At 39.7% G+C, this 25,657-nt stretch overlaps 10 protein-coding genes and 1 long non-coding RNA gene across 12 annotated transcripts; 6 read left to right on the top strand and 5 right to left on the bottom strand.

Moving 5' to 3' along the window:
• Positions 1 to 287: 287 nt before the first annotated feature.
• LOC122868546 (hemoglobin subunit alpha-1-like) lies at positions 288 to 1,254 on the top strand. The gene is made up of 3 exons (XM_044180597.1): positions 288 to 448; positions 552 to 759; positions 1,044 to 1,254. The coding sequence occupies exons 1-3, from the start codon at positions 351 to 353 to the stop codon at positions 1,170 to 1,172; spliced, it is 435 nt and encodes a 144-aa protein (XP_044036532.1). The 5' UTR covers positions 288 to 350; the 3' UTR covers positions 1,173 to 1,254.
• Positions 1,255 to 2,251: 997 nt separating this feature from the next.
• Positions 2,252 to 3,109, bottom strand: LOC122868542 (hemoglobin subunit beta-2). Its single transcript, XM_044180591.1, has 3 exons — positions 2,950 to 3,109; positions 2,587 to 2,809; positions 2,252 to 2,473 (listed from the first exon to the last, which is right to left on the bottom strand). The coding sequence occupies exons 1-3, from the start codon at positions 3,039 to 3,041 to the stop codon at positions 2,345 to 2,347; spliced, it is 444 nt and encodes a 147-aa protein (XP_044036526.1). The 5' UTR covers positions 3,042 to 3,109; the 3' UTR covers positions 2,252 to 2,344.
• Positions 2,252 to 22,330, bottom strand: LOC122868543 (hemoglobin subunit beta-2). 2 transcript variants are annotated; one of them, XM_044180593.1, is made up of 4 exons: positions 22,171 to 22,330; positions 21,834 to 22,056; positions 21,574 to 21,720; positions 2,252 to 2,326 (listed from the first exon to the last, which is right to left on the bottom strand). In XM_044180593.1, the coding sequence occupies exons 1-3, from the start codon at positions 22,260 to 22,262 to the stop codon at positions 21,592 to 21,594; spliced, it is 444 nt and encodes a 147-aa protein (XP_044036528.1). In that variant the 5' UTR covers positions 22,263 to 22,330; the 3' UTR covers positions 2,252 to 2,326; positions 21,574 to 21,591. The 2 variants fall into 2 exon arrangements, with proteins under 2 accessions (XP_044036528.1, XP_044036527.1); XM_044180592.1 differs by lacking the exon at positions 2,252 to 2,326 and having other exon boundaries at positions 21,504 to 21,720.
• LOC122868545 (hemoglobin subunit alpha-1-like) lies at positions 4,463 to 5,432 on the top strand. The gene is made up of 3 exons (XM_044180596.1): positions 4,463 to 4,623; positions 4,730 to 4,937; positions 5,222 to 5,432. The coding sequence occupies exons 1-3, from the start codon at positions 4,526 to 4,528 to the stop codon at positions 5,348 to 5,350; spliced, it is 435 nt and encodes a 144-aa protein (XP_044036531.1). The 5' UTR covers positions 4,463 to 4,525; the 3' UTR covers positions 5,351 to 5,432.
• On the bottom strand, positions 6,428 to 7,712 carry LOC122868541 (hemoglobin subunit beta-2). The gene is made up of 4 exons (XM_044180590.1): positions 7,581 to 7,712; positions 7,126 to 7,360; positions 6,763 to 6,985; positions 6,428 to 6,649 (listed from the first exon to the last, which is right to left on the bottom strand). Exons 2-4 carry the CDS (start codon positions 7,215 to 7,217, stop codon positions 6,521 to 6,523), a joined length of 444 nt encoding a protein of 147 aa, XP_044036525.1. The 5' UTR covers positions 7,218 to 7,360; positions 7,581 to 7,712; the 3' UTR covers positions 6,428 to 6,520.
• On the top strand, positions 6,608 to 9,256 carry LOC122868550. Its single transcript, XR_006376143.1, has 3 exons — positions 6,608 to 6,691; positions 7,802 to 7,844; positions 7,959 to 9,256. It is a non-coding gene; the product is annotated as an uncharacterized LOC122868550 (long non-coding RNA).
• LOC122868548 (hemoglobin subunit alpha-B-like) lies at positions 9,071 to 10,104 on the bottom strand. Its single transcript, XM_044180599.1, has 3 exons — positions 9,944 to 10,104; positions 9,616 to 9,823; positions 9,071 to 9,301 (listed from the first exon to the last, which is right to left on the bottom strand). Exons 1-3 carry the CDS (start codon positions 10,036 to 10,038, stop codon positions 9,173 to 9,175), a joined length of 432 nt encoding a protein of 143 aa, XP_044036534.1. The 5' UTR covers positions 10,039 to 10,104; the 3' UTR covers positions 9,071 to 9,172.
• On the top strand, positions 10,837 to 11,663 carry LOC122868539 (hemoglobin subunit beta-A). Its single transcript, XM_044180588.1, has 3 exons — positions 10,837 to 11,001; positions 11,098 to 11,320; positions 11,422 to 11,663. Exons 1-3 carry the CDS (start codon positions 10,910 to 10,912, stop codon positions 11,551 to 11,553), a joined length of 447 nt encoding a protein of 148 aa, XP_044036523.1. The 5' UTR covers positions 10,837 to 10,909; the 3' UTR covers positions 11,554 to 11,663.
• On the top strand, positions 12,744 to 14,469 carry LOC122868544 (hemoglobin subunit beta-1-like). Its single transcript, XM_044180595.1, has 3 exons — positions 12,744 to 13,483; positions 13,968 to 14,190; positions 14,299 to 14,469. Exons 1-3 carry the CDS (start codon positions 13,392 to 13,394, stop codon positions 14,425 to 14,427), a joined length of 444 nt encoding a protein of 147 aa, XP_044036530.1. The 5' UTR covers positions 12,744 to 13,391; the 3' UTR covers positions 14,428 to 14,469.
• On the top strand, positions 19,211 to 20,131 carry LOC122868549 (hemoglobin embryonic subunit alpha). Its single transcript, XM_044180600.1, has 3 exons — positions 19,211 to 19,371; positions 19,463 to 19,670; positions 19,907 to 20,131. Exons 1-3 carry the CDS (start codon positions 19,277 to 19,279, stop codon positions 20,033 to 20,035), a joined length of 432 nt encoding a protein of 143 aa, XP_044036535.1. The 5' UTR covers positions 19,211 to 19,276; the 3' UTR covers positions 20,036 to 20,131.
• A 2,064-nt stretch (positions 22,331 to 24,394) lies between the features above and the next one.
• Positions 24,395 to 25,365, bottom strand: LOC122868547 (hemoglobin subunit alpha-A). Its single transcript, XM_044180598.1, has 3 exons — positions 25,205 to 25,365; positions 24,882 to 25,089; positions 24,395 to 24,637 (listed from the first exon to the last, which is right to left on the bottom strand). Exons 1-3 carry the CDS (start codon positions 25,297 to 25,299, stop codon positions 24,509 to 24,511), a joined length of 432 nt encoding a protein of 143 aa, XP_044036533.1. The 5' UTR covers positions 25,300 to 25,365; the 3' UTR covers positions 24,395 to 24,508.
• Between the last annotated feature and the right edge of the window lie 292 nt (positions 25,366 to 25,657).

The raw sequence follows: 25,657 nt of genomic DNA, 5'->3' as shown, positions 1-25,657 counted from the left end.
AAAAGAAAAGGCTTAAGTAAAGTATGAGTACCTCAAATTTGTACTTAGGTAAATGTACTTTGTGACATTCCACCACTGGAAATACAGTAAATGCTGCCTTATGCTTGGACGTGCCCATATAAAACTACGCCCTCTAATTGCATATTTTTTGCTTAAAATCATCATGACAGTGACAATTAGAGGTTTGGTTCCAGAGCCACCGTTTTTATCTCATACAAACTGCGACCCATCACTTGGACCGCCTTCCGCAGCCTATCTTGGAGGAGGGCCCGGGTGTGCCCATGCTCAGCATAAAACCCCCCACGGTTTGGGCTCATCACGGCATTCAACAATAGTCGAGCAAAGGCAAGATGACCAGTCTCAGTGCTAAGGACAAGGACACAGTCAGAGCCTTCTGGGCTAAAGCGTCTGGAAAGGCGGAGGACATCGGCACCGATGCTCTTTCCAGGTAAACATGAGAAAATACTGACCGATGTAACCTGCTCCAACACTGACTGATTAATTTACAGACGCACTCACTTAAATCTTGTTTTGTTTTGTTTTTTACCCAGGATGCTGATAGTGTACCCGCAGACCAAGACCTACTTCTCCCACTGGAAGGACTTGAGCCCCGGCTCTGCCCCGGTGAAGAAGCACGGAGTGACTGTGATGGCTGGAGTTGCAGATGCTGTGTCCAAAATCGACGACCTGAAAGGAGGTCTTCTGAACCTCAGTGAGCTGCATGCCTTCACTCTGCGTATTGACCCTGCTAACTTTAAGGTACAGAGCCAAAGTGATTAAAAGATAATAGCCTGTCCTTTATATGAAGCGTTCCTCAAACTTGGGCGTTGAGGGGTTTGCAGACTTGCAACAGGGCCATCTGTTATTACCACGTACATAATGTGCTTATGTACGGTGTATAAATGCTGTTCCATTTCGATAAACCTGCTAACCTAGGTATATGAAGATTGGAGTATGGACTGAGCATTACATGTTACAGCAAAATGACAGATGTGTGAAAAACTCCATACGTGTCACATCAGTGTGATTGTCTTCTTTCACAGATTCTCTCCCACAACATCCTCGTGGTCATGGCTATCATGTTCCCCATCGACTTCACCCCTGAGGTCCATGTGGCTATGGATAAGTTCCTGGCTGCCGTGTCTCTGGCCCTGGCTGAGAAATACCGATAAGCAGCAGGAGAAGATGACGGAGAGTGCAGCATGAGCTCGCTTTGCATAATGATTAATAAATGCATGACTGCAACAAACAAAACAATGTTCTCTGTTTTATTGTGAATTGAATATCTTAGGACTGTTGGTGTGACAAAACAAGACATTTGAAGACGTTACCTCAGACTCTTGGAAGTTTTGATGGACATCTTTCACTTTTTTGTTTATAGAAATAAGCATTTTATAGACTAAATGATTAATTGATTTATTTACACAACAGTAGCAGGGTGATCGATAATGAAAATAATCGTTAGTTGCAGCCCTACTTAACACGATGTTAAAATTATAGGGACATCGGGATCAGTTTCATATTTCCCAGATTTTTAGAAAACAAAAGAGAATAGAAAACACATAAAATAGTTACATATCAATGTTTTTCTCAGAATTTTGGAATAAATTAACTCTATGTGGCTTTTGTTAAAATCCCAGTAACTCAGTAACATGTGACAACTGTCAGTCATGAAAAAAGGACTTACTGCTAATTATTATTATTATTATTGTTGTTGTTAGATCAAAGAAATATGAAATATTAAACTTTTAACATTTGATAGATAATGTTGGTCATGAACCAGAAGACTTTAGATATAATAAACCTGACATTTTGTCAACTTTTTCCTTTAAATTCTACTTCTCTTTTTATTTTCAATCACAGGTTAGGAAACGGTGGTTCATCTTCAGCACCTCCTTTTTTTCATCTGAAATATCTTTTTTTAAAAGATAATTGATCCACTATTACCGCTGCGCTATTGTTCATGTGTCTAAAGGTCAGTCTTGAATATTTTTTAGCTCATGTACATTATTTTTCATGTTTACATCTATTTTGGTTATAATTATGTCATTTATTATTAGAAGCGCTAACAGAATAGACTATGCAGACTTAAAAATAGGTTGCTCTCACGTTAAGCATGTGTGGTGTCATTTCTGTCATTTGACCCTTTGTTCCTCTCTAAACTACAGGTCTGTGTCTAAAAGTCACTGTTTTTGTTTGTGTATTGTCATAATATGATTTATTTTGGACATCATCATAGACAAAGAGCTTGTTGAATTTGCAAGTTGTTTTATTTGCTTTTGAGACAAAAACAAAGAGCTTTTAAACAAATGATCAGCATGTGATGGTCTTCTGTTGCAGATCTCTAGTGGTACTGCCTTCCCAGGGAGGACACCACCACGGCCAGGAACTTCTGAAAAGCTGCCTGGACTTCACCAGTGAACTCTTTACCCAGCTGACCAGCAACCACAATGGTCAGGCAGTCAGACAGCAGCTGCAACACAACAAGCATCAGAAAACATCAGCAACATGAAAGGTGGGGCGTTTTGGGAATAATCGTTGAATATGGATAACATTTCCAGTCTCATTTAGTTCCTGTAGCATTACCTTGAAATTATCAGGGTCCACGTGCAGTTTCTCGGAGTGCAGCACACTCAGCTCGGCATAGGTTTCCTTGATGTTGTCCATGTTCTTCACAGCCCGGTCCAAACCGTGGAGGACAACTTTTCCGTGAGCTGCAACCATCGGATTTCCAGTGATAGCAGCGGCGTTGTAGAGGTTTCCAAAGTTGCCGAAATACCTCTGAGTCCAGGGGTAGACGACCAGACACCTGCGGAAACATGTGAAAACATAAATGTTACAGGGTTAGAGTAAGAGATGAAATCTGTGTGCCGAAACAATGAACATTTGTGCATACAGTAGCCTGCATGAAAAGTAATCTTAAATATTGTTGATGCAAGGATGTCTCACCTGGAAAGAGCTGCAGGGCCCACGACCTCATAGTCTATCTTGGAGAAGATGTCCTGGATGGTGGCGCGCTCGAAGTCTGTCCATTGAACCATTTTGCCGGCTCTAGATTTTCCTGTGCGGGTCTGTAGATCCTGTGCTCACCGGCACCAGATGCAGCTTTTAAAGCAACCCTGCTCTCCTCCCAAAAGCATGCGATTAGATGGGCGGTGTTACACAACAGTGATAAGAGAAGGGCGTCTCTGCACCGCTTAGATTATCTCGGAGACAAAGGAAATAGTTGTAGTCTGTCCGTAAAGTTTACCCCCTTGAAGCCCCACACAGCCCGGCCATCCAGCAATGCAAAGTAATACAAAGGGCCTCACAGCCACAATGATTTATATAAAAATGGTAGGATACAGACACCAAGTGTGTTCTAAGAGGCAGTGATGCAAACACTGTTTACAGTCTTTACGGCGGCTTATTTTCCCTTTGTGTCAGTATCTTTTGGTCGCAAGGGCTCAAATTCAAGTGATCACAAATTGTTGCCAGAGAGCCACAGCCTGAAATATGCACATAGATGACCAAGGTCAAAGCAAAATGGCAGTTTGTTTACCCAGAGACGGACAGCAACACAATAACAGCTGAAGTACCCACGCAGACCTGAATCAGTGTGGAAATCAGCTCCCACCTCCCTGGAGGCCCCAGGATCAGCACCGTGGACAGCGACTTTTACATTTCAGTGCAGAATGATGAACGATCACATGTTTAAAGAATAAATAAATTAAAGACTATCAGTAGAACAGTCCTACCTCCCTGCTCAGCTCAGATGGACATTCAACGTGTTTTAATGCTATATCTCATCGGAACATGGCACTTTAGCTCAGGTTAGTTTTCAGTACACCGACAGGTGGTTGTGATGCAGAAGCCCGCATACAGAAAAAGACACATTTACCTGATCCTGCTGGCAAATAAGATTACAAGGGGAAACGTGCCCCCGTGTGTTGTTGCAATATGTTAAGTTATTTTTACCATTTGTTGGTGTAGCCCTCCTGCCTAATTGCCGCCCAAAGGGTCCTATGTGAAAGCTGTCTTCAGTTTTTTTTCTTTCTGTTAGGCATCATTGATATGTATATGCTTATATGGTGGTTTTAATTCATTTGCTTGTGCCAGTGACTGCTCATCAGTTCCGACTTGACGTGTCCATAGGTCTACATCTTAAATCATTAAGTAGAAGCCTACCACACACTGACATTTAAAGTTGAACTGGATCGTCCTGTCCGTGATTCCGGGGGACTTTTAGATTACCCTAGGCTGCCTTTCAGCAGTTGGGATTGGGTTTTCTAAAGTATACACACATAAATGCAGATGCTTTTAAAACATCTTGTCACCTTGAGGTTGTGCGGTGAAATTCAAAGACGCTCCAGAGCCACCATGAAAAGATTTTTGTTTATCTCATGGAGGCTGCGACCTAACGTGGAACGCCTTGTGCAGCCTATCTTGGAGGAGGTTCTGGGTGTGCCCATGTTCTGCTTCAAGCATAAAACCCCCCACGGTCTGGGCTCATCACGGCATTCAACAATAGTCGAGCAAAGGCAAGATGACCAGTCTCAGTGCTAAGGACAAGGACACAGTCAGAGCCTTCTGGGCTAAAGCGTCTGGAAAGGCGGAGGACATCGGCACCGATGCTCTTTCCAGGTAAACATGAGAAAATACTGACCGATGTAACCTGCTCCAACACTGACTGATTAATTTACAGACGCACTCACTTAAATCTTGTTTTGTTTTTTTGTTTTTTACCCAGGATGCTGATAGTGTACCCGCAGACCAAGACCTACTTCTCCCACTGGAAGGACTTGAGCCCCGGCTCTGCCCCGGTGAAGAAGCACGGAGTGACTGTGATGGCTGGAGTTGCAGATGCTGTGTCCAAAATCGACGACCTGAAAGGAGGTCTTCTGAACCTCAGTGAGCTGCATGCCTTCACTCTGCGTATTGACCCTGCTAACTTTAAGGTACAGAGCCAAAGTGATTAAAAGATAATAGCCTGTCCTTTATATGAAGCGTTCCTCAAACTTGGGCGTTGAGGGGTTTGCAGACTTGCAACAGGGCCATCTGTTATTACCACGTACATAATGTGCTTATGTACGGTGTATAAATGCTGTTCCATTTCGATAAACCTGCTAACCTAGGTATATGAAGATTGGAGTATGGACTGAGCATTACATGTTACAGCAAAATGACAGATGTGTGAAAAACTCCATACGTGTCACATCAGTGTGATTGTCTTCTTTCACAGATTCTCTCCCACAACATCCTCGTGGTCATGGCTATCATGTTCCCCATCGACTTCACCCCTGAGGTCCATGTGGCTATGGATAAGTTCCTGGCTGCCGTGTCTCTGGCCCTGGCTGAGAAATACCGATAAGCAGCAGGAGAAGATGACGGAGAGTGCAGCATGAGCTCGCTTTGCATAATGATTAATAAATGCATGACTGCAACAAACAAAACAATGTTCTCTGTTTTATTGTGAATTGAATATCTTAGGACTGTTGGTGTGACAAAACAAGACATTTGAAGACGTTACCTCAGACTCTTGGAAGTTTTGATGGACATCTTTCACTTTTTGTTTATAGAAATAAGCATTTTATAGACTAAATGATTAATTGATTTATTTACACAACAGTAGCAGGGTGATCGATAATGAAAATAATCGTTAGTTGCAGCCCTACTTAACACGATGTTAAAATTATAGGGACATCGGGATCAGTTTCATATTTCCCAGATTTTTAGAAAACAAAAGAGAATAGAAAACACATAAAATAGTTACATATCAATGTTTTTCTCAGAATTTTGGAATAAATTAACTCTATGTGGCTTTTGTTAAAATCCCAGTAACTCAGTAACATGTGACAACTGTCAGTCATGAAAAAAGGACTTACTGCTAATTATTATTATTATTATTGTTGTTGTTAGATCAAAGAAATATGAAATATTAAACTTTTAACATTTGATAGATAATGTTGGTCATGAACCAGAAGACTTTAGATATAATAAACCTGACATTTTGTCAACTTTTTCCTTTAAATTCTACTTCTCTTTTATTTTCAATCACAGGTTAGGAAACGGTGGTTCATCTTCAGCACCTCCTTTTTTTCATCTGAAATATCTTTTTTTAAAAGATAATTGATCCACTATTACCGCTGCGCTATTGTTCATGTGTCTAAAGGTCAGTCTTGAATATTTTTTAGCTCATGTACATTATTTTTCATGTTTACATCTATTTTGGTTATAATTATGTCATTTATTATTAGAAGCGCTAACAGAATAGACTATGCAGACTTAAAAATAGGTTGCTCTCACGTTAAGCATGTGTGGTGTCATTTCTGTCATTTGACCCTTTGTTCCTCTCTAAACTACAGGTCTGTGTCTAAAAGTCACTGTTTTTGTTTGTGTATTGTCATAATATGATTTATTTTGGACATCATCATAGACAAAGAGCTTGTTGAATTTGCAAGTTGTTTTATTTGCTTTTGAGACAAAAACAAAGAGCTTTTAAACAAATGATCAGCATGTGATGGTCTTCTGTTGCAGATCTCTAGTGGTACTGCCTTCCCAGGGAGGACACCACCACGGCCAGGAACTTCTGAAAAGCTGCCTGGACTTCACCAGTGAACTCTTTACCCAGCTGACCAGCAACCACAATGGTCAGGCAGTCAGACAGCAGCTGCAACACAACAAGCATCAGAAAACATCAGCAACATGAAAGGTGGGGCGTTTTGGGAATAATCGTTGAATATGGATAACATTTCCAGTCTCATTTAGTTCCTGTAGCATTACCTTGAAATTATCAGGGTCCACGTGCAGTTTCTCGGAGTGCAGCACACTCAGCTCGGCATAGGTTTCCTTGATGTTGTCCATGTTCTTCACAGCCCGGTCCAAACCGTGGAGGACAACTTTTCCGTGAGCTGCAACCATCGGATTTCCAGTGATAGCAGCGGCGTTGTAGAGGTTTCCAAAGTTGCCGAAATACCTCTGAGTCCAGGGGTAGACGACCAGACACCTGCGGAAACATGTGAAAACATAAATGTTACAGGGTTAGAGTAAGAGATGAAATCTGTGTGCCGAAACAATGAACATTTGTGCATACAGTAGCCTGCATGAAAAGTAATCTTAAATATTGTTGATGCAAGGATGTCTCACCTGGAAAGAGCTGCAGGGCCCACGACCTCATAGTCTATCTTGGAGAAGATGTCCTGGATGGTGGCGCGCTCGAAGTCTGTCCATTGAACCATTTTGCCGGCTCTAGATTTTCCTGTGCGGGTCTGTAGATCCTGTGCTCACCGGCACCAGATGCAGCTTTTAAAGCAACCCTGCTCTCCTCCCAAAAGCATGCGATTAGATGGGCGGTGGGCCGGACAAGTGCTGTGTTATGGATCTGCAGTAATGATAAGGGTATCTGCAACGCTTAGATTGTTTCTGAGACAGAAACACAAACGGGTTCAGTGCTCTGTCCAGTGTCAACATACATGGCATAAATAGTGCAGTTTGAAATGGGAATGGAAATAGATACGGACATGGATATGAGACATGTAGGCTGTGTTTCAATATCAGTAATAGACACTTGTTGTTCCCCAGAAACAAGCAATATGACTTACAGTCTTAGACTGGAGCCCTCAACTTCCAACCCAACTTCATGTCAAATCACCAGCTGATGGCGCTTCAGTCAAGGATATAGGCCTACAGGATGGCTGCAAAAATTACACACATTTTTACAATGAATTCTTCTCTTACAACAGTCTCTTACTTACAACACACCCTTTTTACTGTATGAGCTCTGAGACAGCTTTGAATGACGACAAACTATTCTCATTTTCAGACTCCCCATTGTAAACTGACATCAGCTGATAGTGTTACATGATGTAAGTTGGGTTACATTTTAAAACATTGTCTGTTATCGGTGTAGAGGATCTCACATCAGTGATGTGTTCGTTCACTGATCATGTTTTACTTTCTCATGACTTTTGTCATTTTAGGCTTCTAAATTGTGTATCGGTGGACACACTGAGTCATTTATAAACCTGTCCATCAACGGTCAAAAGTGATGAGGTTTGTGGTGGGAATGGGTGCACTCTGAGATAGTCAGTCTGACGCTTACTTCACCTTCCTCGAATTGATGAATAGGTCCAATATTCTGATAGGCTTTGTAGTCATTGATTAGTCTCCCTCATTTTAGCTTATTGCTGATCAGTTTGTGTCTGGTTGTCAGGTTTCGCCGCTCCTTGGTCACCAGTGTTGCCCAGGAGACCTGGCAGTTCCTGGCCGTCTTTGTCTCTGCACTGGTAAACCCCATGCTGGAGAAGCATCGCATTTCAAGGACGTGCAACAGTAAGTAACTTCTTTTCGATCCTTTGCCGACATGCAAACATAATCTTAGGGGAATGGTGATTTCGAGGAGAACTTATTTTAGAGTGGTGTAGCCGAATAAACACTGTTTAAAATAACAACGATATAACTTTGTAACATGAGTGAACGGTAGGGTACCTGAAAGACCCATGTTCAGTTTGTGTTAATTGGTTCGTGGTCATTTGATTTGTTTGGGAATATTCACCACTAAAGCAACCTTTCAACTGAAGGAGGACTGGGGTAAGGCATTCCTGTCTTGTAGAGGGGCCCTGTGTCATAATGTACATGGTACATATTCCTAAATAAATTTGGGTTTGACTAAATTTACACACAGAGGGGCCCAATAGGGCCCCACAGATACAGCATTTCTCCACCGGGCCCCCTAGCGGGTTAATTTGGTCATGTTGGTGTGTGTGAAATCAGTAGGAGATTCAAACTATGGCGTTTTTATTTTTTTCATTAAAGGGACTACATGGCCTCCATACATGTGTGTATGATAACTCTTCATAGTATTTGTTATATTTGTTTTAAAACTAGCAATGAGGAAAGTCAAGGCTGTAGACAAGAACCTCTACAGCGTAAGCAGAATCATTTCTGTTGCCATGACTTTAAGTGGCTTTACTTTCAAATAGGACCAAGCCTCAAAGGCTGTGTGAAGCATCGCGGTTACAATTTAACAGCTATTGAAAAATAAAACAGTGTTTGTTTCAGACAAGACTAAAAAGAAATTGACACCCAGGCATTTTATGTTTGTGTTTTTATTGAACAAGCCCCTACATATCGAAAGGGTTGTTGACATTGTCGGATGACATGCCGGCAGTCGATGCTTCTGCGTTGCTGGAGTTTAGCGGTACCTCTCAGACAGAGCCCAAGCCAGGCTCTGCAGGAACTTGTCAATTGAGACGTGGACCTCTGGAGTGAAGTCTGCGGGGAAGTACATGGCCATAACCAAGATGAGGTTGTGGGCCAGGATCTGCGGTTGTGCCAGAAACATATAGATTAGTTGAAGTCAGCCATTGAAACCATCTTTTGAGATTTGGAATCTAAATTCCTCATTGGACAAGTGTTCTTTTATCAAGAAAGACCAGAAGATCTAAATATAGCCTAATTCAACACTTTTATGGGAGAATATATATTTGCCATTTGTATTTGAGGTTTACATTGCATCATCATTTGATTCAAATTTATTGGGAGGTAAAAACGCCTGTAAGCTATCAGGACGTGCGCAGGACACAATCTTAATGGATGGTTATTAACCTCAACAACCTCCTCACATTTTCTTGTTACCTTAAAGTTGGCAGGATCCACCCTGAGCTTGTAGGCATGCAGCTCACTGAGGGTGCAAAGAGCTCCGGCAAGATCATCAATGTTTTTGACGGCTTTCGCCACGCCTGTCATGATGACTGCACCGTGTTTCTTCACTTGTGGGGATTCAGGACTAAGATCCCCCCAGTGCGAAAAGTAGGTCTTGGTCTGCGGGTAGGCAACCAACATCCTAAAGAATATAAACATAAATAAAACATTAAAAAAATCTGATTGTTCTACTTCACTATACATTGACCTTAATGAGGATGTATTACAGTCATTTCACATTTATGCATGACATCGAGCTTACCTGCCCAGAGCTTCACCACCAATCTCGGCGGCCTTTCCTTCAATTTTGGCCCAGAACTTCTTCACCTGGGCCTTGTCATTCGCAGAGAGACTCATGGCTGCCTTTGAGTTTTCAGGAAGTGAGAGAAAATATGGATGAAAATTGTTGAAGTGGATTTTTCATAGCGTCTTTATATCAAACCAAACGGTACCGCGCCCATGCATCAAATCCAAACCACACCTCCGATAAAGAAACGTCTCGAAGTTTTCATTGCCAGTTTTGATAAAAGCTACCACTCCCCATTTATTACGTAATTGCCAAGTGACTGGTGGCCATTAAAATGAAATGTTGTAATTTTGTCGTGTCTTGTGGATAGGCCTGCAAAATGGTTAATGTTTGGTAAGTTTTTTAGACTTAAAACATAAACGATTTCGATTAAAAAAAGTCATAATATTTAGAGAATAAAGTGGTACTATTGTGAGAATAAAGTCGTAATTTTGAGATAAAAGTCATAACATTACGAGAATAAAGTCATAATATCTCAAGAAAAATTTGAAATTTTTGTGAAAGAGTCAAACTTTCTTTTGCTTATTTGAAAATGAGTAGACGTGCATTGTAATATATATATATTTATTTATTTGCATTACTGCATTAGTTTTACCTAGGTGTATCTAATAAACTGGCAGCTGAGTGCACACATTTGTAATTGTCTCAACGGGCTTTTTAGATGTTATCTAAAAAATCCCAAATTGATTCCAAATAACGTCACACTACCTGATGAGCACTGATATCTGCGGCGCAAATTAGTGGCATATGGACGTCATTCATCGGAGGATGCAACTTGTCCAATCAGATGCTTCCTGGGCTGAGAGGCGGAGCATTCAGTTTTGAATAAAAATTGGACTCTCAAACATTAATATTCAGAAAAAGGCTTGAGATCAGAGAACTTGTTTAACAAAAGTCGGAGGAGACTTTCATACCGTCAACATGGTCAAGTGGACAGATGCCGAGCGCAGCGCAATCACTTCCCTGTGGGGAAGTATCGATGTGGGCGAAATTGGACCCCAGGCTCTGAGCAGGTAGGCTGAACCTTGTTTTATTAGTGGGTCATTGCTGTGTTGGTCCTTTGGAAACTTTTATTCACTTTTATTACCTTATGATTCATGTCATTCCAGGCTTCTGATTGTGTATCCGTGGACTCAGAGGCACTTCTCATCATTTGGCAACATTTCCACCAACGCCGCCATCCTCGGAAACCCTAAGGTGGCCCATCACGGTAAGGTAGTGATGGGTGGGCTGGAAAATGCTGTGAAGAACATGGATGACATCAAGAATGCTTACGCCAAGCTGAGCGTGATGCACTCTGAGAAGCTCCATGTGGATCCCGATAACTTCAGGGTATGTTACCACCTCTGACGATCCCTACAGCCAAATTCATGAATGGATCTGAGCGATTAGCTCCCTTAATGCAACCCTGTCTATCTTTCCTCTCATTATAGCTTCTTGCTGAATGCATCAGTGTGTGTGTGGCCGCCAAGTTTGGTCCTTCCGTCTTCACCGCTGATGCCCAGGAGGCCTGGCAGAAGTTCCTGGCTGTGGTCGTCTCTGCCCTGGGCAAGCAGTACCACTGAGGGTCTGCACTTCCACACAGACGTGCAGCAGTCATACACAGTCCAAAATGTGTCATTCTCTGCCTTGTAGCTGCTGCAAAATCCACCAAATAAAACTAAAATTAAATGCACCTTTCTTTGTGTGATCATTTGTAAAAGTCTAAAAAATATTTTAAATTTTTCTTATCGTTAATGGCAATACAGATTTCTTTTAAAATCATTTACGTGAATTACTACAAAATAAAAACATCCTACGAATAAGTAGTTATATGATCCTAGTAATTTTGAGATAGTCAATCAAATGTATGTCACTGTGGTCACTCACCGTCTCTAATTCCTGTAATATTCCTTGTCCAGTCACTCAGTTTATTCCTCGGCATGAAAAGTGTGAAAATCCCGATCATAACAGCCCATTATAGTTAATCATATAGGGCTCCAACATTAAGCTAATATTTGATGTGAATGTATAGACATTTTGTCCATTATTGAAAACACATCAATGAAAACTCAATAAAATACACATCTGTGAGGGAACATTTGTAAAAACTTGACAATTAACTAACCTTTTATCCAGAATTTCATTTTACCCTAAAGGTGTTTCACTGTCGATTTAAAGATTTTCATGGCATCAACTCAACACTTGAACTGTCGAACTTGATTTTGTTTTGTTGATCAATCAATATCACTGGAGGAAAACATGGAGCTTTTAATCGCCCCAACCTTAAATCCCATCGATGAAAAGTAAAATGAAATAGGCCTACTGTAGGTTATATCTCTTTGTGTGAGCAGTTGGTGTTGTCTGATGTAAAGTTATTCTGTTAAAAGACTGCTTCAGAGTGTGCATCAATTCTCACAAGTTATTGTGTAAAACAGATTGGCCTTATACAAATTACTCAAAGCATAACGCAACTGCCTCCACGACTGACAAAATGATCCGCGGATAGGAACAACAGGTCTTTTCCCAATGTGTTGTGGTGATCGGCTACCTTACAGTAAAATGGATTGGTGCATTCACTAAATTGGTATTAATAGTATAATGACGGCTTTTCTGAAGGCACACAAAGTCATGCTGGTCTTAATGGGTGCGGCCATCTTAATTTCGTGATAACTGTTATGTGCTCAACGGATAAAAAATTAGGTGACGTCAAGAAATTGATAAAAAAAAAGTCGTTTCATTAGAGCCCGCTAGTAAGTTGTTGGCTGTATATGCCTATTACCATACACTTCTTGTACTTTTATGCTTCTTCTCATCAGCATATGAAGAATAGTGTCCTCTTCAGGTCGCTTAAAATTGTAGTTATGCTGCTCTGTTGTAGAAGCCTTGTCATTTTGTTGGGTTATTTCTGTGCTTTAAAAACAAATTTAGAGGCATCAGGTCATCTGAGGACAAGAACTATACGTCTATCAGGGACCGAAACTTTCGTGATATTAAGTGGACCTATAGATAATTTATTTGGGTGGAGGGAGCCTGAATGTCCAGATAATGAAAGCTTTGCATAATCTTAGCTGAGCAGCCTCTTGCAAGTAACTCTGGACAGCATGACCAGGGAAAATGGGAAAATTAATGTGTTTTTGGCAAACTCTGGGCATTGCCAATGTATTTAGCTCTTTATTCCATGACAGGTATAGACATTAGTTCTGGTGCATCAGCAGCATGGTGCTGATACGGAGAGATACGCCACTAACCATCGCCATCATCCTTTAGTGTAGTAATGAAAATCGCCCTCTCATTTCTGATTCCCTGCTGGCTTATTGTTGCGGGCCATTGAACAGAAGAGCTGGTCACTCCTCCTCAGTTTAATGTGTAGAGGCAAACGGTGATCAACACAAACCGGCTGTATATTGATTACGCTGACGTCATGGTTAAGTGGACAGACAAGGAGCGCAGCACGGTCAGTGCTGTTTGGGAAAAAGTTAACATCGACGAGATTGGACCACAAGCGTTGGCAAGGTAGGATGTAAAACCTAAGATATAGTAAAGTATAATTGTGGGTTTCTTATTGCCCGTGGGCCTAACTGATATGTAGGAAGAAGCTTTTTTATATGATGTTTAAAGTTTGACAATAAAATTGCAGGATTTATATTACTGTTCGGTTACTGTTTAAATTCAAAAGATCGTTTCATAATAAACCCCTTATTTGTAAATGGCAGACTGTCTACTTTGCAACATAACTGGTTTGGTAAATGATACTGAGAAATTCAATTTTTGAATTAAAGAGTAATGTTTGAATAAAATTTGGTGGATTTATTTCTCAGCATGTTAGTTTATTAAACTCCAGGAAAAAATATTTCTTTTGGCGATTTTTGTTCAGCGATGCCTGTTTGCTTTATCGAGTTTGCTCAGACTCACTTTTATGTGTGTGAGTGTGTGTGTGTGTGTGGGGGGGGGGAGTCTAACCCTCCATGCCAAATAATTACATCCCTCACGTTGCCAGGGTTTTGATCGTCTATCCCTGGACCGAGCGGTATTTCGGTGCTTTTGGAGATGTCTTCACTGTGACTGCTGTTTTGAATAACGCCAAAGTGGCCGCCCACGGTAAGGTGGTGCTGAAGGCGCTGGACGAAGCAGTGAAGAACATAGACAACATCAGAGGCACATACGCTGCTCTAAGCCGGATGCACTGCGAAAAACTCCACGTAGATCCCGATAACTTCAGAGTAGGCGATGAGCTACTTGTCCTCAAGCAATACTTTACATTAACGTTGAACAGCGGACCATATTCCTACACAACCTAGATTCATGGTGTCTTTTTGTTTTATCCGCAGCTGTTGGCCGACTGCATCACAATTGCCGTCGCCTGCAAACTCAGGAGCGCTTTTAACCCTCAGGCCCAAGCTACCTGGCAGAAGTTTCTCTCTGCTGTGGTCGAAGCTATGAGCAGTCAGTACTACTGAAGAGCAAATCCAGCTGGAGAAAAAATAAAACTCTTATTTAAACCCCGTGTGTTTGTCTCAGTGGCAAGCGTAATCATGCACGGTATATAATATTTCTTCAATATTTTTAAGCAGTTGAGTAATTGCTTAAAGACTCAGTTTGTAACAATGTCACTATGTGGTAAAAATACTTTGAGTCGTTCTTACAATAGGGGATTAGAGACCCCCAGAGGTCCTTAACGGAACTACAAGTTTTTTCCAGTGTGGGAAACCATTTAATGTCACTTTACATTATTCATCCATCCATCCATTTTCTACCGCTTGGTCCCGTTAGGGGTCGCGGGTGACTGGAGCCTATCCCAGTGACTTTGGGCCTTAGGCAGGGTACACCCTGGACAGTGGCCAACTCGTCGCAGGGCTACTTTACATTATTAATAAACAATATTTTCGGTAGTAAAATGTGTGTATATTTATAGAATGTATAAAGGTGTCTGGGTTTTACTCATTGCCAAATGTTTCAGTCTTCATATATGGACTTACTGAACTGAATTACACAGTATATAACAACAAATAACTTCTCAGCGGGGTTCCCTGGTCAATGCTGCACAATTATGTATCAATATGGGGGTAGTACCAATCATCATGGCATCAATCAAACACACTAACAAATAATAATAATAATAAACAATACTTCACATATGTCCATTAATTGAAGACATATTCCTAAATGACTGCAAGTGTGTGACATCATCATTTCTCACTGTTGTTGAGACGTTCATGTTTTGTAATACCATAACAGAGATGGCTATATGTCCCTAAGTCAAATATAAATACTCTATATTTCAGTAAAGTAATTATAACAATCAGCCAGTGAGATGCTTGCTAACCAGTCATCGTGTCCGTAAACCAATGAGAAACTCAGCACACTCAAGTGGTTCTCTACGTAGTAGGAGATTTACACTATTCACAAATACTTATGTAGCTATTTTAGAGCTTTTCATTAATAGTCAGTTACACTTTTTGTTTCACAGCAGGAGCTGGAAGTAAAATAATGATATAAGTCAAGGATGTGGAGCTTTTATGCCATCAATTTTCTACAAGTTCATCCCAAATCTCTAGATTGCTCTTCTGAGATAAAAAGTTGCCTGCTGACAATAGGTCGGCTACACTATTATGAGTACTATTATATGTTTGATTCTCATGTCTTTGTTTGCAATAAAGGAAAAGTGGGGACTGGTCTGTGTTTCCACTGTTGATAAATCACTGATTTATGGTGATGGTGGAGCAATGTTGTACTTTGATTTCTCTAACCAAGGCATCCATCAGAGTTAACAAACGTTTTTGCTGGGGAAGTTGACTCATTATAAACAAGTATATTTATACACTGTGAGTGCAAATGCAGTAAAAGGCAGGAAACTAAAGATGCGTTAAAAAAAGAGTTTTATTGTCTTGGAAAAATAATACATAGATCACAATTATATTTACAACTAACAGGAGGTTGAACTGCTAATAGTTTATAAGAAAAGCACAGTACCAAGGGAAACAGCTTTTACTAGAGAAGAGCAAGAGCAGGGTAAACAAAAAACACGCATGATTAAACATGTTCCTTCAACGTGTCATTGGCTAGAGCTGCCCTCTAGTGGTTAATATTAGCGCAGGCACCGACAGGGAGGGGAGGACCTCGGACAGCTCCCGGTAGCTGCTGACACCTGCAGGCTCAGGATCCAAGCTATTCCTATCACATCTTATATTATACGGTTTTTTTTCCAGCAATGTTGCGCACGTTCACAGTCATGCTGTTACCTGGGAGTTGATTTTGTATATCTGAATCATTATACTCATATAATGGAGGACCATGGCTTTGCTTGCAATATTTGAAGATGGACCATGCAATTATGGTGAGGAGAGAGACGATTGCAAGACCACTAGAGGGCGCTCCAGCTCAATTATATATGCTGAATTGTGTTTTCTATGGGGCTCAATATATAACTGTGTTGAAGGCCAGATGCATTTTACTGAATATATGAAGTATAGTCCTATTCAATGTACAGGTTATGGTATACACCTACTTAAAATTCAAATATAGGCTGTATATTTTACATTTTGCATGTGTCTTTTGTATGTGTTTATGCATTATCGATATATACATTTAACGGCACGTTAAAAACTATATAGTGTTAGCTTTTGTATCATAGCACCTGCTAATCAATTTGGCGGTTATATTAGGTCTCAACCCAGTGTTTTGAATTTTCAGTATGGTGCCAATAGCCAAATCACTGCGTTGGGGTTGGCTGGGTAACTGCCAGGAGAATTAACGTCACATAGTAGATAGTAGAGAACTCAGATTTTCTTTATGTGTTAAAAAGGCCATTATATTCATCAGAATAATATGCCTTCTGATATAAATCTCTCTCTGTTTGCCGAGATTGAATGATTGACACACAGCATCCCGCAGAGCAGCCGATCAGCGTTCACGGATTGACGTGCAAGCGATCATCCCGCACATAGCGCTTAGTGCAAAGTTAAAAGCGAGTCCAGCGGGGCGCTGACACAGATGCCGAACTTTTCTGTTTTATATCTTATATAGTTTTATTCATCGTTTGGGTGTTGTGCCCTATTGAAAGTAAGTGCATTATATGTGATCTTTGTAGGATCGCTTGTGTGTTATGGTATTCTATTTGCTTTTATAAAGTGCGTCACTATGGCTAATGATAAGAGATTATTGTCTTTAGCACGATGTTACGCTGTATATATGTTGCCTTTATTCATACTTGCTTATACTGATGTTGTGTTTGCATGTTTCGTTTGTATTTTGGTGCAGTTTACTTGTCTAAGTGCTCGTTTTCGAGAGATTCTAAGTTGTAAACAACTTAATGCGCACGTGCGCAGAACACGTCCAGACCAAGCACCGCTATATAGAGCAGATTTAGCTGTTTTATTGTTTAACTTAACGTGCATGACATACCTAATTTGTTTTCTTGCAACTATTAATCCGTTTAATTTTGTATTTTGCTAAATATACATTGTGTATTTTTGTTTAACAGTCAATGTTAATATTATGTGTAGTATTTTTACTCTGTATTTTCTGTTTTATAGGAAAAACCACACACACATACTGAAAACACCCAACTAATAAAACTTTTCAACTGTCTACTAATAACTGAGTTGTTGTGGTGACAAATAAACGGGTTACTCCCATATTTCAACCATCTTTGCCTGTCTCGTACCGGACATCCTGTGGCGGGTTTCAAACCTAACCAGCAATATACTTTAATGGGAATGTGCTACCAACAGCTAACTCATCTTTTCATATTGAGACAAACCCACTAAATACAGTTTGATTTATGTTGGCTACATTTTTCGCCATACGCTTAAAGGGTTTTTGCATGCAAGCACACATGCAAATGAATGGGATTCATGCCAAAGAGTATAAGCAGTGAGGAAATGTAATTACAATCGAAAGGCAACTGACTGAACAGTTTGAATGCTGTGTCCGAGAGGGTTTGAGTAATTTCAGTGAGCCCCATGGATGAAAGAAGAAATGCAGGCCTGTCATGAGAGGTTTTGTCGGTTAGATTTGCAAACTCGTTTTGCAAATACACCGAGAACACTGAAAAGACAACCTATCTCTTGAAAATGAACAGTTATGGTTGTTAAGCGTTAATATATGGTTGAATAGATTTTGTCTTTTACCTGGCAAAGGTGCGTTTTCCATTAGACCTCTGCAGTGACAGTAGTACAATTAAATTAAATAGACAGTGAAGTAACCACACGGAGAAATGTTAGTCTGTAGCAGCTAAGCTACTGTATACTTCCTAAAAATTATCTCGTTCCCCTCTGAGCGGATCCACCCTTTGAATGCTCCAGTTGTCCTTTAGATAAGCCCATGTGCTGGCAGCAAACTTCGCCGTGGATGACTTTAGTCTTCATGTTGGTATCAACTGATAACCAAATCCTTTAATATTAATTAATTGCAGACCCTAGATTTCAAATCAGTACGCCTGGACTGTCATATATGTTTACACCGAGTACGTTTAACTTTTCATAACACCCATTTGTTTGCCATATTTGTTCTCTACATTATAGATAAACATTACAGCATTTTGATTTGCTATTGCTATTTTAATTAGTTATTTTACTTTAAATGTGACATACCATATTTTGGTGATGTGCTGTAAACAATGAAACTAGTAAAAACTTTTATTTCGGGAAGGTAAAAAGTCTGTCATTACTGAGAATAAACAACTATAAAATTAGAGTCAATCAGAGTTTTTTGATTTATTTAATCTAACTGTAAGAACCAAAGTATTTTGGATTTGGTCCAAATTGGAAGTTATTTATAGAAGTAGGCCTATGGGTCGTGTTAACTCTCTAGATTATATGAAAAAAAACCCTCATAAAACTTATTTCCAGTTTGGCACCAATCTAAAACAGGTATTAGGTTCGCCCATATTGCTTATGGTCAATTGATATAAACATTTTAATTTATAACTATAGTCTTCCTGCCCTGACTAGTTTAAGATCGTTATTTTCAGTGACTGTCACTGGAAATTTGTGTTATTGATTTCTAAAAGTATGCACACTGAATTGAATTAACTTCTTGAGTTTCATAAGTGAAGACAATTTGAAAATTACTTATGGTTAACTTGTGGTTTCGTCGTATATTTCAAACTAGTCTTCCGAGCCATCATGAGAAGTTTTCTGTGTGTGTGTTTATCTTATGCAAGCTGTAACATATCATTTGGAACCCGTTCAAAAGTCACGCGACCTATCTTGGAGGTGGACCGGGTGTGCCCATGCCCTGTTTTATGCATAAAAACCCCCCACGGTTTGGGCTGATCGCGGCATTCAACTTCAACCAACCAAAAGGATGAGTCTCAGTGCTAAGGACAAGGGCGCAGTCAAGGCCTTCTGGGCTAAAGTGTCTGGAAAGGCGGAGGACATCGGCTCTGATGCTCTTTCCAGGTAAATATGACTGATGTAACCTGCTCCTAAAATTCTTGTTAAACTTTTTTTTAATCAATTTATTACTTATTCACTTACATTTATTACCCAGGATGCTGGTGGTGTACCCGCAGACCAAGACCTACTTCTCCCACTGGAAGGACTTGAGCCCCGGCTCTGCCCCGGTGAAGAAGCACGGACAGACTGTGATGTCTGGAGTTGCAGATGCTGTGTCCAAAATCGACGACCTGACTGCGGGTCTTCTGAACCTCAGTGAGCTGCATGCCTTCACTCTGCGAGTGGACCCTGCTAACTTCAAGGTAAATGTCGGATGAACGTCACGGATGGAACTCAGCTTTCATTTAAGGGTTTAAATTTAAACATAAAGGTCTCGTCAGCGTATAAGCTTAAACTGAGATCCAGTAGATGGACAGTGGATGTTTGGTGTTCTCTGGCCTTTAGATATCGGGTCTCGGCTCAATAGGCCTATTATGAACATCTAACGATTCTTTTAGGATTGGCGATTTGATTAAGTGTCATTATCCTCTTTTGGCAGATTCTCTCTCACAACATCCTCGTGGTCATGGCCATCATGTTCCCCAACGACTTCACCCCTGAGGTCCATGTGGCTATGGATAAGTTCCTGGCTGCACTGGCTCGTGCCTTGTCTGAGAAATACCGATAAACTGCAAACAGAAGCAGGAGCAAATGACGGACGGCAGCATGGGCCTGGATATTCTCTGTCAGTCTGAATATCAATAAAAGATCAAATGCAATGCAACTGTTTGTGTGGTGGAGTGAATTTCTATCGTGCAGGTATAGATTAAAAGGGTTTCAAGTCAGGTCGACAGCACGCATGGCATCAACTTGGTGGAATTTAAATTGGAACAACGCGATATTTCAACAATATTACTTATACATGCTGAACTTAAAATTCGAAGAGTAGAAGGTTTTTCCCTGCAACATCTAAAGAACCATTGTAGTTGTTTTATGAAGAAGAGTTAAATACCTATTTGAATTTGCAAGAATTAATACAGAATAAACTTACTCCTAAAGAATTCTCACACATAGGCTAAAACCTAAAAGAGTATATCTATTAATACTACTACTGTTACAAAAACAAATATTCTATATATAGTATAACATACTATATACTGTATGTACTATGTACTGTTCAGTGGTATTTAAATCATTTAGTCAAAGTTGCAAGTTGCAATATCACAATGTAAAAATATGACAAGTAAAATTCCTGCATTCAAAGTTTTACTTAACATTATCAGCATTATACACTCAAGTACTCATTGTGCAGTCACTTTAAATGCTATGTTATGATTTCTTATAATGATGTCTTATTATTATTGTCTGATGGATCAACATTTAACTACTGGTCTATAAGAGTGCATCATATTTTATTTGCTCATCTTATCTCAAGGTATACATATGTATGTATATGTATGTATGTGTATATATGTATATATACATCTATACATCTATATATATATATATATATATATATATATATATATATATATATATATATATATACATCTATACATCTATATATATATATATATATATATATATATATATATATATATATATATATATATATATATATATGCATATATATAATCTATGTTTTATTTACAAGGAGGTCCTTTGCTTATAAATATTTTCATTTTAGCCTCTCTTCTACCCCACTATGTTTCAGGGGGAAATGTTATAATAATGTAATAATAATACATTATAATACATCATAATACAACATTTTGAAAGTGGTCATTCTGCATAATGAGTACTTTTATATTGAAAGCGCATTATGCTGATAATACTAATGTACTTTTGTTTAAGTACTCTTTTTAATGCAGGTACATTATACAATGTGGTATTGAAACGTTTAATGCATTTAAATACTTCTTTCAGCACTGAACATACGTAAATATACATGGGTTCATCTGCAAAAACAGATATCTCCATTTATTTTCCTAAATCATGTTTTTTTGTGTGCACTCCAGATAATATCAATCAAACTGGTGTTGGTTTATTCATTTCAAAAATGGTATTTATCTGTTTTTGCAAATGCATCAACTTTACATCCTCCTGATATGACCATAACCACAGACAGGGAAAAAAAACATAGGCTACAACTTAAATATGCTCATTGTTTTATTTATTTATGCTTTTGAGACAAAGAGCTTTTAAACAAATGATCAGCATGTGATGGTCTTCTGTTGCAGCTCTCTAGTGGTACTGCCTTCCCAGGGAGGACACCACCACGGCCAGGAACTTCTGAAAAGCTGCCTGGACTTCACCAGTGAACTCTTTACCCAGCTGACCAGCAACCACAATGGTCAGGCAGTCAGACAGCAGCTGCAACACAACAAGCATCAGAAAACATCAGCAACATGAAAGGTGGGGCGTTTTGGGAATAATCGTTGAATATGGATAACATTTCCAGTCTCATTTAGTTCCTGTAGCATTACCTTGAAATTATCAGGGTCCACGTGCAGTTTCTCGGAGTGCAGCACACTCAGCTCGGCATAGGTTTCCTTGATGTTGTCCATGTTCTTCACAGCCCGGTCCAAACCGTGGAGGACAACTTTTCCGTGAGCTGCAACCATCGGATTTCCAGTGATAGCAGCGGCGTTGTAGAGGTTTCCAAAGTTGCCGAAATACCTCTGAGTCCAGGGGTAGACGACCAGACACCTGCGGAAACATGTGAAAACATGCATAACGTCTATTTTTTTTAAATGCAACAATTACTGCTTTTTGTGCATTCATGTTAAAGAGAAAATATAAAAAACAGAAAATATGTCTCACCTGGAAAGAGCTGCAGGGCCCACGACCTCATAGTCCATCTTGGAGAAGATGTCCTGGATGGTGGCGCGCTCGAAGTCTGTCCATTCGACCATTTTGCCGGCTCTAGATTTGTTGCACTAGTCCAACGTGGATCAGTACCAGATGCAACTTTTAAATGAACCGTTTCACTCCTCCCAAAAATATGCGATTGGATGGAGTAGGGCAGTGGGTAGTGGCCAAGTAGCACTACGGATTGCAAAAATGATAAGGATAGGACAAATCTGCTCTGCTTAGATTGTGTCTGAAGCTGAGGAAATAGATATTGTTCTATATTAGCTACTTGTCTGCCATGATCAGAAGTAAATGGTATGATAATAATAATAATAATAATAATAATACTTTTATTTATATAGCGCTTTTCAAAACAAATTACAAAGCACTTTACATACAATTAAAAAAGACAATAAGCAAACAGTTAATAAATATGATAAAATACAGCAAAAGATAATATAACAGTAAAATCAATAAAACAAACAGTAAACAAACAGCCTAAACAGCAAAACGCCTGAGTTTTTAATTAAAAGAAGACAATGTTATCTTTCCTGATCTCCTCCGGCAGGTCATTCCACAACTAAAACTACTAAAACAAATTACTGTTTAAGGATAGGGTCAGATTTGAAAAATGCTTGAAATGCTTAAAAAATGACTCTTTTACTCTCAATCTGGTAACTAATTTCTCCAATAAAGTCTACAGTATTCTGATTTAGCTCAAATTTAAATGAGTTAAAATCAGCTAATAATATTTGACAATACTTTCCATCAGTATAACCACTTCTCTAATGTGAGTCTAAATAAATGGTGATGTGGTTTCCTTAAACACATTCAAACCAGTGTTCACACAAGGAAGTAATAAATCCAGTAGAGGGCGCTCCTACACGTCAGGAAGCTCCGACTGCTGCATGATGAGACTTGATGCAACAATCTGCTCATGATGGGGATAATGCTGGCTGCCATACTACACTGAAACATTATCAGCCGATTAAATCATGTTCGTAAAAACACAACTGATAAATGCCCATCTTCGAGCTCACTTTAGACCATGCATTTATCAGAAAGTGTAAACTGTATCTACAGATCTACAGTTACAATACATACTAACTAAATGCATTTCTGTATTAGGCTACCTATTATAAGTAACTGCCATTGGACGTCATTATAATCATCCATAACTTCAAAAGAAATGTCATATATTTATCGCTCTATTTTGTTATAACGCCATATAGCGTCATCCCCAAATCCAACATTTTTCTCCAAATCCAACTCACTTTCGATGTTATGAAACGCAGGACCTGTGATGGATGTGCCACAGCAATGCAGCTGCACTGGAAAACATCCTGAAGCGGCACACATTCAGACATTAAAGTCGGGTATACTGTAGTGATCCACATTGGGTGTGCCGCCTCGAAGTTGACAATTGTAACAGAATGGTGGCTTATTTTACCCCCACACTGTAGATAATGGCCAGATCTGGACACAAGGTCAGATTTAAAAGAATACTAAGGCATATGGAGATGTAGGCCTCAAGACTGACAACATACAGTATATATATGTGCAGTATGTATAACAACAGAAACAGGTGTATTCATTGGGTAGACCGGGGCGAGCACCTCGGACAGCTCCCTCGCCTCTGGCCGCTTGATCAGGCCCGGTCAGCGCCGCAGTGTGCTGTCCAACCGGCACATGTATGTTTCTTTACAAACCAAACAGTTGAAAGCATTTACTTTATTTGAATTTATTTATCAATTCTTAAATATTAAATAGGCTATTACCACAACGTCATAATCAAGTAACGATTAATGAATGGCTTAAATTCTTATAGCCTCTCAACATTATTCATTAATGCCATAATATTGCACAAGCACAAGTTCTTAACGAATTCCTGCACGTTTGATGAATAAGTTTTGAGCTACTGAGTAGGGAGTGTGCATGCATGTGATTGGCTGAAGGGTGAGGAGGTGAGAATTAATGACAACAATATTAAGAAGAATTATTATCACATAAGAATTATAACTCCAATAAAACTCTGTTACCATGAAAGCAATAATAATATTATAATATTTCATAATAATTAGTTTACTTTTGATTTTTTTAAAATTATTTAAGTGTATGTATACCGAGACATGTCAAAGGTAGGTGGCATAGGGGATGATTAGAGTAAGAAGAAAATACAAAAAAGAGACTGACATCTGGACATTTCATATTTATTTGTTTTATTCACCAAGCCCTTCCATTTTAAAAGGGACATTAATGTCGACGTCATGCCGCATGTATGCAGTCGATGCTCCTGGATGACTGGAGTTTAGCGGTATTTCTCGGACAGAGCCAAAGCCACGTTCTGCAGGAACTTGTCAATGGAGACATGGATCTCTGGAGTGAAATCTCCGGGGAAGTACATGGCCAAAACCAAGATGATGTTGTGGGATAACATCTGCGGTTGTGCAAGAAACACATATAAATTCAAGTCAGCAATTAGGGGGGGAAACCACATTAGATAACCTACATCGTCATGACATAAATGCACATTTTAACTTTAATATAGAAAACACATACAGGAATGCTTGTCTAAAAAGTGTTGGCTACATTTTATATGACTTCTTGATGCTATTACCATACATTTAGTTCGGTCTACAATGTGATCACTGCTGCATCGACCGTTTGTACTCTGAGCTTACCCTGAAGTTGGCCGGGTCCACTCTGAGCTTGAAGGCATGCAGCTCGCTGAGGCTGGACAGACCACCAACAAGGTCATCAATCTTTCCGACGGCGTCTCCAATGGCTCCCATGATGACTGCACCGTGCTTCTTCACTTGAGGGGAATCAGGACTCAGATCAGCCCAGTGGGAAAAATAGGTCTTGGTCTGGGGGAATACAGTCAGCATCCTGTCAAACATGGATGAAATAAAGAAGAATTAATGACGAAAAATGAATAGCATGTAACTGTTAGACTATGACCAAAAAAAAAAAAAAAAAAAAAGAAACATAAATGAAAGCTTACCTGGCCAGAGCCTCAGCTCCAATCTCGCCTGACTTCGGGGACACTTTGTCCCAGAAAGACCTCACCACGGACTTATCTTTTCCAGTGAGACTCATGTCTGCCTTTTCTTCAGGTTTTCAGAACTGAAAGAAAATATTCTCAAATGAAGATGCTGGTTAACGGTCCTTTTTTTATATCAAACCAAATTGTACCACACCCCAGAATCAAATCCAAACCACACCTCCGGGAAAGGAATTGCCAAGTTTTGAGATAAAAGTAACCACTCCCTGTTCTCGCATTTATTTTATGAGTCGATTATTTTACATCATTTACAATATAATGGATGTGAATTCGTCTGCAGATATAAGCATATGCTGAAATATACATCCAGCAAGACAAAGGGCAATACTTTGTAATTTGAGAAGTTGCACTTAATGGACAGTGTGGACAGCCCTGCAGAATTATTTCCACAGG

This window comes from Siniperca chuatsi, linkage group LG21, assembly GCF_020085105.1.
Source record: "Siniperca chuatsi isolate FFG_IHB_CAS linkage group LG21, ASM2008510v1, whole genome shotgun sequence".
Lineage (NCBI taxonomy): Eukaryota > Metazoa > Chordata > Actinopteri > Centrarchiformes > Sinipercidae > Siniperca > Siniperca chuatsi.
Note: the sequence above shows the minus strand (reverse complement) of the source record. Positions and strands in the feature narration are given on the sequence as shown.

Coding starts and splice junctions, on each gene's coding strand:
- LOC122868546 (XM_044180597.1), top strand. CDS start 351: ATGACCAGTCTCAGTGCTAAGGACAAGGACACAGTCAGAGCCTTCTGG. Junction 449..551: donor GGCACCGATGCTCTTTCCAG/GTAAACATGAGA, acceptor TTTTTTACCCAG/GATGCTGATAGTGTACCCGC. Junction 760..1,043: donor TTGACCCTGCTAACTTTAAG/GTACAGAGCCAA, acceptor CTTCTTTCACAG/ATTCTCTCCCACAACATCCT.
- LOC122868542 (XM_044180591.1), bottom strand. CDS start 3,041: ATGGTTCAATGGACAGACTTCGAGCGCGCCACCATCCAGGACATCTTC. Junction 2,810..2,949: donor GGCCCTGCAGCTCTTTCCAG/GTGAGACATCCT, acceptor ATGTTTCCGCAG/GTGTCTGGTCGTCTACCCCT. Junction 2,474..2,586: donor TGGACCCTGATAATTTCAAG/GTAATGCTACAG, acceptor GTTGTGTTGCAG/CTGCTGTCTGACTGCCTGAC.
- LOC122868545 (XM_044180596.1), top strand. CDS start 4,526: ATGACCAGTCTCAGTGCTAAGGACAAGGACACAGTCAGAGCCTTCTGG. Junction 4,624..4,729: donor GGCACCGATGCTCTTTCCAG/GTAAACATGAGA, acceptor TTTTTTACCCAG/GATGCTGATAGTGTACCCGC. Junction 4,938..5,221: donor TTGACCCTGCTAACTTTAAG/GTACAGAGCCAA, acceptor CTTCTTTCACAG/ATTCTCTCCCACAACATCCT.
- LOC122868541 (XM_044180590.1), bottom strand. CDS start 7,217: ATGGTTCAATGGACAGACTTCGAGCGCGCCACCATCCAGGACATCTTC. Junction 6,986..7,125: donor GGCCCTGCAGCTCTTTCCAG/GTGAGACATCCT, acceptor ATGTTTCCGCAG/GTGTCTGGTCGTCTACCCCT. Junction 6,650..6,762: donor TGGACCCTGATAATTTCAAG/GTAATGCTACAG, acceptor GTTGTGTTGCAG/CTGCTGTCTGACTGCCTGAC.
- LOC122868548 (XM_044180599.1), bottom strand. CDS start 10,038: ATGAGTCTCTCTGCGAATGACAAGGCCCAGGTGAAGAAGTTCTGGGCC. Junction 9,824..9,943: donor GGTGGTGAAGCTCTGGGCAG/GTAAGCTCGATG, acceptor TATATTCTTTAG/GATGTTGGTTGCCTACCCGC. Junction 9,302..9,615: donor TGGATCCTGCCAACTTTAAG/GTAACAAGAAAA, acceptor GCACAACCGCAG/ATCCTGGCCCACAACCTCAT.
- LOC122868539 (XM_044180588.1), top strand. CDS start 10,910: ATGGTCAAGTGGACAGATGCCGAGCGCAGCGCAATCACTTCCCTGTGG. Junction 11,002..11,097: donor GGACCCCAGGCTCTGAGCAG/GTAGGCTGAACC, acceptor ATGTCATTCCAG/GCTTCTGATTGTGTATCCGT. Junction 11,321..11,421: donor TGGATCCCGATAACTTCAGG/GTATGTTACCAC, acceptor CTCTCATTATAG/CTTCTTGCTGAATGCATCAG.
- LOC122868544 (XM_044180595.1), top strand. CDS start 13,392: ATGGTTAAGTGGACAGACAAGGAGCGCAGCACGGTCAGTGCTGTTTGG. Junction 13,484..13,967: donor GGACCACAAGCGTTGGCAAG/GTAGGATGTAAA, acceptor TCACGTTGCCAG/GGTTTTGATCGTCTATCCCT. Junction 14,191..14,298: donor TAGATCCCGATAACTTCAGA/GTAGGCGATGAG, acceptor TTTTATCCGCAG/CTGTTGGCCGACTGCATCAC.
- LOC122868549 (XM_044180600.1), top strand. CDS start 19,277: ATGAGTCTCAGTGCTAAGGACAAGGGCGCAGTCAAGGCCTTCTGGGCT. Junction 19,372..19,462: donor GGCTCTGATGCTCTTTCCAG/GTAAATATGACT, acceptor TTTATTACCCAG/GATGCTGGTGGTGTACCCGC. Junction 19,671..19,906: donor TGGACCCTGCTAACTTCAAG/GTAAATGTCGGA, acceptor CTCTTTTGGCAG/ATTCTCTCTCACAACATCCT.
- LOC122868543 (XM_044180593.1), bottom strand. CDS start 22,262: ATGGTCGAATGGACAGACTTCGAGCGCGCCACCATCCAGGACATCTTC. Junction 22,057..22,170: donor GGCCCTGCAGCTCTTTCCAG/GTGAGACATATT, acceptor ATGTTTCCGCAG/GTGTCTGGTCGTCTACCCCT. Junction 21,721..21,833: donor TGGACCCTGATAATTTCAAG/GTAATGCTACAG, acceptor GTTGTGTTGCAG/CTGCTGTCTGACTGCCTGAC.
- LOC122868547 (XM_044180598.1), bottom strand. CDS start 25,299: ATGAGTCTCACTGGAAAAGATAAGTCCGTGGTGAGGTCTTTCTGGGAC. Junction 25,090..25,204: donor GGAGCTGAGGCTCTGGCCAG/GTAAGCTTTCAT, acceptor CATGTTTGACAG/GATGCTGACTGTATTCCCCC. Junction 24,638..24,881: donor TGGACCCGGCCAACTTCAGG/GTAAGCTCAGAG, acceptor GCACAACCGCAG/ATGTTATCCCACAACATCAT.